This window comes from Quercus suber, unplaced genomic scaffold, assembly GCF_002906115.3.
Source record: "Quercus suber isolate HL8 unplaced genomic scaffold, Cork oak 2.0 scaffold_115, whole genome shotgun sequence".
Lineage (NCBI taxonomy): Eukaryota > Viridiplantae > Streptophyta > Magnoliopsida > Fagales > Fagaceae > Quercus > Quercus suber.
This window is the reverse complement of record NW_027069580.1, coordinates 204,887-213,769: the sequence shown is the minus strand read 5'-3', so window position 1 is coordinate 213,769 and position 8,883 is coordinate 204,887. Positions and strand designations below refer to the sequence as shown.

The 8,883-nt window shown below is 33.1% G+C and overlaps 1 protein-coding gene across 1 annotated transcript; it reads left to right on the top strand.

Moving 5' to 3' along the window:
- Positions 1 to 7,989: 7,989 nt before the first annotated feature.
- On the top strand, positions 7,990 to 8,553 carry LOC111986435 (RNA polymerase II C-terminal domain phosphatase-like 4). Its single transcript, XM_024018061.1, has one exon. The coding sequence runs from the start codon at positions 7,990 to 7,992 to the stop codon at positions 8,551 to 8,553; it is 564 nt and encodes a 187-aa protein (XP_023873829.1).
- Positions 8,554 to 8,883: the final 330 nt, after the last annotated feature.

The window sequence follows — 8,883 nt, the reverse complement described above, 5'->3', positions numbered from 1 at the left end:
CGAATCCACGGACTCCTTCTTTCTTGGATTCTTCAATCAGCTACAAGCACCTCCGCTTGATTATCTTTAAGTTTCAATGGTAGCAACCAAGTTGATCAGATAGACTGCCAATAAAAATTGGAATCTTCTTTGACAAGAAATTGTCCCTCAAGTCCAATACTTCCAACTCCTTCAGATACAAAAATGAAGATGGAATTTCACCAAAAAACCTGTTGTTGCGAAGATATAACTGCTGCAACTTTGTCATATTCCCTATCTCCTCAGGGATATTTCCAACAAGAGAATTTTCTTCCACGTTCAATACCCGTAAATTTTGAAGATAACCCACTTCCCCAATAAGAATACCATGGAATGAATTGCTACTTAAATCAAGATATTGAAGATACCTCAAGTGAAAGTTGAGAGGAAATGGAGCCATTGAAGATATTATTCTTCAAATCAAGATAAACCAATTTGCTTAAATTGGCAAAGGCGTCACTTGACAATTCACCTTGTATTTGATTCCCTGCCATGTCAAGCAGCATCAAGCTTCTAATGCGAAAGAGTGGTGTCAAGATGGTGGAAGTCACCACTATGGGCTCCGTGGATTGCATGGAGACAAGGAAGTCAAGATATAGAGCAATCACAATCCTCGGATGAAAACGAGTTCTACAAATGACCCTTTCCCAATTGCAACAATCTGAGCTAGAATTCCATGACTCTAACTCAAACAGTGGGACTTCTAATGATGGCGAACTAGTAGTTTTGATGAGAGAGGATTTAAACTCGAGAAGGGCTTGTTTTTTATATTCAGGACAGCTTAGAGAAGGGGTGAAAAATATGAGAAGTGCTAGAAGCAGGCTGAGTTTGGCCATTGTTGTGTCTTCTTTGTTCTTTGTTGGATGTTTATAAAAAGTTTTTGGAAGAGTGTGATAGGAAGAGGTTCACATGCTGCACCACTAATCGCGGTGTACTCAAAGTCTAACTCAATGAATACGTCGCAATAATTTTTTGAAAATCGGTGGCTAAGGAAAGAGAGACTAGAAGGCATTTTGGCATTTTTTACCCATTTTTTGTTAATTGTTCATATCATATAACCTTTTTTACCAACTTTCATGGCGTGAGTTTACTCAAAAAATTGACTTCTATCAGGACTTAAAGAATAAAGAGAGCAAAACGTGAAGAGCGTTGTGCCTTGTGATATTTTGAAGTTTGAACAAATGATTGAAGAACTTCCTATCAAAAAAAAAAAAAAGAGGAATTTTTTTTTTTTTTTTTTTTTTTTTTTGGGGGGGGAAGGAATTAGTTCTATAACTTAGGTTGCATTTGAGATTTGACATTGGCTGAAAAAACTAGCTTTTTTTTTTTCAACTTATTTTTACTCCTATTCATCTTACTTTTTCTATTAGGAGAAATTAATCATCATTAATGATTTATACATTTACAACAATTTAAGTTTAAAAAAAAAAAAAAAAACCGTTTAGGGTTTCGATTGGGTTGGTTTTTTATTTACCTAATATGTTGGAGGCCTTGTAAGAGACCTAGAGGTGGGAAAATAGTATATCATTTTTTAAAAGGAAATTATTATCATAGAATTTGGGTATTTTTATATAAGGGGAGTGAGGGGTTTTTGTAGTGGGGGACTTAGACCTAGGCCTAGTTGGCCTACATTGTTGGGTTAGCCTACTTGTCATCAACACCACTTTTATTTCACGACCCACAACCTATCAATTCAACAATTTGTAAAAGAAATTATGCAGTTGGACTTATTCTAATTAGTATTTATATGACCAAACTATAATTTTTGTCATTCCTTATATATTTCTCACCATGTCAACTTCGTCCATTAAAAGTTGGGAGGAGTTTCTTTGTTCTTTGTTGGGAGGATTTTTCAAATGTTGTGTTTCTTTGTTCTTTGTTGGATGGCTATAAAAATTAGAGTAAAATATACTTTTGGCCCATAATTAAAGTTTTGAGTTATTTTCATTTTAGCTTTTATATTTCAAAATTTTCATTTTGATATTTCATATTTGATAATGTTTTTATATTAGCTTTATTGACCATTTCTATTAGCAATCAGACCGTTAACTGCCCTACATGTTTTATTATTGAATGAAATATTAGCTCTAAAATGTTTTGGAATGCAAGAATTTCATTTGGAGGTTTGAACTCGTTTATACCAAAAATCATTTGATACCTTAACCTAATGGTAGATGACATTCTATAAATTAAAATTCTATCAAATCTATTAAAAAAAATAGTAAATAATTGATGATGTGAGACTGGAGGGCACATTTAAAATTCTATCTATTTCCCTTCATCAAATTTTGACAACATTAAAGTTTGAAGGGAAATTCGTGATTCTTAAAAAAACATTTAAAATTCTATCTATTTCCCTTCATCAAATTTTGACAACATTAAAGTTTAAAGGGAAAAGCATGATTCTTAAAAAAATAAAATATAAATAAAAATAAAAATAAAGAAGAAAAGAAAAGTAAGGAGAAGCAATAGCATCTCCATGACATTTGGATGTGAGGTGGGTTTAAATTTAAGTGGGTATACGCTTGTGGTATTTGAATGGGTCTGCTCATGAACTTCCCTAATGGGCTTTAAAATCCCAGTCGTTTTGATAAATCTCCTCAGATTCCTTCCCTAATGGGCTCCTTAGGTCCCTTAGATCCAATAGCAAAAGCCTTATGATGACTGCCAAGTGACCACTAGACAGCAATCTCATCATTTACTACAACTGTATGTGGTGGGAATTTTATAGCACAGCCTTGCGGGTCCGGCTATTTGATATTTCAGCTTAAAGCCCATTCTCCCAAAGATAAAACATGACTGTGTGTTAGTTCTATAACAAAGCTCTATGGAACTAGTTATTCATTCCTTCTTACAAGTTGTGATGAAGACAATAATTGCAATCTACACATTCACACAATGATTGAGCTTTTTGTATATTTTCTTATAGCCAAAAAAAAAAAAAAAAAAAAATAGAGGAAAGGAAGAAAAACTAAAAAGAAATGGTATGACGAGAGAGAACAATTTACCTGGATTTTATATTTGCATTTATAATGTTATATATTTCTATGTAGTTGCCCTCTCACTTTCATTTACGTTTCAATTGCACAAATAATTTATTGATACTTATGAATGACTTTTTGTTACATTGTCTAGTTGAAGGATACAGTTTGTATCTAGTGCATTTTTGCACTGGACATGATTTGATGCAGACATGTGTCCAAAATTGGACAAGTGTTCGAATCATATTGTGTCCAATTAATGCAAAAATGCACTAGACACAATAGCTTCACCCTTAATTGAAACCTTTACAAGTCGGGAATTAGATATTTGAATATAAAACAAACAACATAACTTGTGTGAGACTAGAAATTTGTATCTTTGGCCCATTTTGTTGGCTGCTACGATTTTAGGAAGTGGTTAAGGAACAAAATACCCGGTATGATATAAGATTCCCACTGCTATGATGAAACCAAATGAGTATCCAATCTCTACTCCCTCCCATAAGAACCATCTCTCCTTATTCTTATCCTTTAAAGGTTTTGTTGGTGATAGCTCTTCTGGACATGGAACTCGAATTTGCATTCCACACAACAAACTATTGTTGGCAAAAAAGTTTGGATCATTCATGGTGTCCATTTGACCACCAACTGGAATCTTACCAGTGAGCTTGTTGTTACTCACATCCAAAACAGACAATTGTTGCAGCTTTGCTAGTGACCGTGGAATTAAGCCTGATAATTTGTTATGTGACAAGTCCAAACTCTCTAGGCTCTTTAAGTCACCAATACTTATCGGTACATTCCATGGAGGATGTTATGTGAGATGTTGAGAAGTTTTAGACCATCCAATTTGCCTAATGATGCTGGGATCTCACCAAAAATTGGTTCATTGATAAGTCTAACAATAATGACAAAAAATTAGCCCCCACACCCATGATTGAATTGCAATTTTTCATAATGTGACAACGCAAAAATTGTGATGGACCGCAACTAACTTCTTTTTTTTTTTTTTTTTTTTTTTTTTTTGAGAAGGGGATCTCTAAGAACTACAACGCAAAAATTGTGATGGACCGCAACTAACTTCTTTTTTTTTTTTTTTTTTTTTTTTTTTTGAGAAGGGGATCTCTAAGAACCCTAATTCAATTTGTTCACACTTTGTGAATACTTTAGTTGCAAAAATGTTAACATTCAAAGTCTCGCATTAGTACATTACATTAGACTACCCCCAACGCAAATCAAAATCAAAGTCAACCCATTTCAACCAATCACATGAATGGCCTTATTTCTCACAACAATAACAACAACCACCCCAATTCAATTTGTTCACACTTTGTGAATACTTTAGTTGAAAAAAATGACAATAAACAACAACAACAACAACCCCAATTCAATTTGTTCACACTTTGTGAATACTTTAGTTGAAAAAATGTTAACATTCCAAGTCTCGCATTAGTACATTACATTAGACTACCCCCAACGCAAATCAAAAGTCAACCCATTTCAACCAATCACATGAATGGCCTTATTTCTCACAACAACAACAACAACAACTATAATAATAACATGAATGGCATTAAAATTGAGTTTTACTTGTGGGAGTGAAGTACCCTGTAACTGAGAGCGCAAAAGCAATATGGCTCCTGGATGCTGCACTAGCAGGCCTCACATTTGTTGTTGAAATTTGTTTCGCTGATGATAAATTTAGCCTTACGTTTAATGTGTTTCCCCAAGAACACAACCTTGCCATGGTTGATGGTGCCTTTCTGGATTCCTGTAAGTTCCAAATTTTTTTGAATATCCGAGACCTTAATCACATCATGCGTTGCGGACTTCCTTATCTGTCACCAAACAGAGATGAAACACATTAGGAATTCCTTATTCTTGGCAGTCAAGTATGGCACACAAAGAACGAATATGTGAAGTTTTGATACATTAAACTGAAAAATGAGAACTTTGTGTATGTGACATAGTTATTTAATCTGTACGAATATAGTTATTTACTGGTGGAGAAGAAACACATTAGGAATTCATTATTCTTGGTAGTCAAGTATGAACACAAAGAAAGAACATGTAAAATTTCTGACACATTAAACTGAAAAATGAGAACTTTGTGTATGTGACACAGTTATTTAATCTGTACGAATATAGTTATTTACTGGTGGAGCATAAGGTGAGACAAAGAAGTTGCAACAGAGGATGTGCATTCAAATTAAACGATTACTATATCAAAAAAAAAAAAAAACTTAAACAATTACGTTTTTCCTCTCCTCCCTAAACAAACAGATTCGACAACAAAGAGGAAAATTTTAAATTCAAAGAGAGGAAACGGTACCTGAAAGGTTGTGGTGGTTTTGGATACTGATAGAGCAGAGAGCACCGTTCATGCAATCCAAGCAGTACTTATTGCGTCCAAACTTGGGGCAAACATGGTGCCACTTGCATTTTTCATAGCTTTCAACCATGGAGGTCACCTATTGTTCTCTGCATCACCAGTTTCTTGGTTTTTCATCACCACCCTATTAGGAGAAACAAAAACCACTACAAGAAAAAACGTTTATTACAACAACAAAAAAAAAACCCATTGCAATAACATTAGAGTCATTGCAATCGTTGATACAAGATGTTGCAATAAAATTTGAGGTAATAGGTTTATGTAACAAAATTTTTTGTTGCAATAAACTCCAAATATTTTAATAATAACTTTGATGCAATGATATATATATATATATACATTGTTGCAATAAACAATTTACTATTTCAAATATCTTGTAAGTATAGGCTATTACTTTATGAAACTTGTTGTAATAGATTGCAAATAATTGAACAAAATAAATCAGATTAAATTACTACAATGATATCTTCATTGTAATAGATAATTAATTCATTTTGTTATTACGATTGACTATAAAATAATTGATACCAAGTTATTGCAACGATATATTCATTGCAGTTACATGTTTGTCATTGCAATAAATTATAAAAGAATTAATATCAAATTATTGCAATGGTAACTTCGATGCAATAAGCTATTAATTCAAAATTTTCATTGCAATAGATTGCAAAAACAATTGGTATAGATTTATTGTAATGATTCTTTCATTTTAAGTTATTGCAACAATTTTTCCTAATATATTAAAACTTCTATTGCAGCTAAAAATTATAAGTTATTGCAACTTATTATTGTTAATACAATAATTTAACACTTTTAAGTTACTATTACAACAATTTTAACTTGTAGATGCAATATTTTGTCTAAAACTACTATATACATATTTTGTTGTATTAATACTAGATGTAATAGACATTTTTTGTTGTAATGAACAGAGCAAAATCAGATAGAGAGAGAGTGTGTGTGTGAGTAAAACACAGAGAGAGAGAGAGAGAGATGCCTTTGTAGAGAAGAGAGAGTTGCCTGTGTGTGTGTGAGAGTTGCCTCTGTGTGTGTGAGGGAGGTATGGATCGTCTATTTGTAGAGAAGAAGAAAGAGAAAGAGAGACAGTTAATTCATTTTGTCACTACGATTGACTATGAAATAATTGATACCAAGTTATTGCAACGATATATTCATTGCAGTTACGTATTTATCATTGCAATAGATTGTAAAAGAATTAATATCAAATTATTGCAATGGTAACTTTGATGCAATATGCTATTAATTCGAAATTTTCATTGCAATAGATTGCAAAAACAATTGGTATCTTATTGCAATTATTTTTTTATTTTAAGTTATTGCAACAATTTTTTCTAATATATTAAAGCTTCTGTTGCAGCTAAAAATTATAAGTTATTGCAACTTATTATTGTTGATTCAATAATTTAACACTTTTAAGTTACTATTGCAACAATTTTAATTTTTAGATACAATATTTTGTCTAAAACTACTATATACATATTTTGTTGTATTAACACTTGATGTAATAGACATTTTTTGTTGTAGTGAACATAGCAAAATCAGATATAGAGAGAGAGTGTGTGTGTGTGTGAGTAAAACAGAGAGAGAGAGAGAGAGAGTTGCCTTTGTAGAGAAGAGAGAGTTGCCTCTGTGTGAGAGTGTGTGTGTGTGTGAGGTAGGTATGGACCATCTATTTGTAGAGAAGAAGAAAGAGAAAGAGAAACAGTTAATTAGATCCTGACTTGTTAATCCACCCAAACCCCAAAGATAGAAAACTAATATGGGTAAGGGGTTTTTTTGAACCTGTAAAAAAAAAAAAAAAGCTAATATGTTTCGGTTTTTAATATTGAAAAAAAACAAAGGTCATACTAGATTGACTTAAATGAAAATTTGTCTAACCTCGTTCATTTGCATGGAAATTTAATTTAAATGAATATGGTGTTATTCATCTATATTTACATAATATTTAAAATTTGAAACGTAGTTTTGATTGTTGATATGCCCCTCTTGAGCCATATCAATGTAGCATTTAGGTTCACCATAACGATCAGTAGTTTGTAAAATTTTTTGAAAAAAGTCTATATCTCTAACATTGCTCTAACAGAATTAGTTAGATAATTAATAACCTATAAGATAACTACAGCTGGATTAAACACCCACGTTCACTGCACGTGTCACAACTAACTTTGCTAACAGATAAATATTACATAGAACAAACGACTAGTAGCCCAAGTACACCGACTAACTAAACGATTGCAGTTTAATTCAAACTGCATCTATGTTGATATGTGCGTGCTTCCTTTAGCTTGTTTTTTCACCGTTTCCAATACAAAGGTAAGACTAAAAGAAATATTTTTACTATTTAATCTCAATTATAGAATGAACCCATTTTTCTTATCAGTAAATGAATCAGTTCTAAGTATATAGGAGAAATATATATATATATATATATGTAAAAGAGTGCGTTTTTGGTTCCCTAAACTCTCACACACTCCAGAAGTTTACATTTATTATTCGTTACAAGAGAGAGAGAGAGAGAGAGAGAGAGAGGAGTTGTCTTGTCACAATCTTTTGCTAAAGAAACTTCCAAGATTCACCATGAAGATAATTTCCGAGAGGGATTTTCCACAAGATGATCACTATGACGACTTTGATGATACCCCTGAAGAAAATACTGAGGAGACTTGTGCACATCTATGTGTTATTAGAGGAAAGTGTGTGAGCTGTGAGAGGGTAGCATTGAAGTACGTTCATCAGGGTATGTGGTTGTGGCTTAACAAAGATGAAATGGATCGGATTCGGAAGGTAGAGTCAGCGAAATTGTTAGAAGATAAGAAGATGGTTTTGGTTCTTGATCTAGATCAAACTCTGGTTCATTCAACAGAACAAAGAAAATGTCTGAGAACCCCTCAAGAACTCTTGCAACATAACTTAAGGGATAGCCTATTCCGTGTGAGACAACCTTGGGGAATGATGATGGTCAAGTTGAGACCTTTTGTTCAAACTTTTCTGAGAGCAGCAAGTACCATGTTTGAGATTTATATGTGCACAATGTGTACACGAAGTTATGCGTTGCAAGTGGCTGAAATTCTTGACCCTGAAAATGTTTACTTCAAGTCATTAAGAATCACTGCACGTGAATATTTACTGGAAACAGGCTAAAAGACTCTTGATCTTGTGCTAGGAGAGGAACGCATGGTTCTTATTCTTGATGATACCTAGAGTGTGTGGAGTAAGCATCCATTCAACTTGATTCATATCAAGAGGTATCGTTACTTTGATTCAGATCCTGATAGCTGGAGTGCTGATGAAGTTGAGCTCATCGCCATTCTCCAAAGACTTAACGGTAATCCACAGACTGTTTTTCAACCCAAAATTTGAAGCCGGTCTTCAGTATGGAGATGTGAGATACATATTTGCTCGCCATGACGTTCTCCGAAGGTGTACATTATCCTTCAAACATATTTTCACTCCTGATTTTAGGCCCAAAAA

Coding starts and splice junctions, on each gene's coding strand:
- LOC111986435 (XM_024018061.1), top strand. CDS start 7,990: ATGAAGATAATTTCCGAGAGGGATTTTCCACAAGATGATCACTATGAC.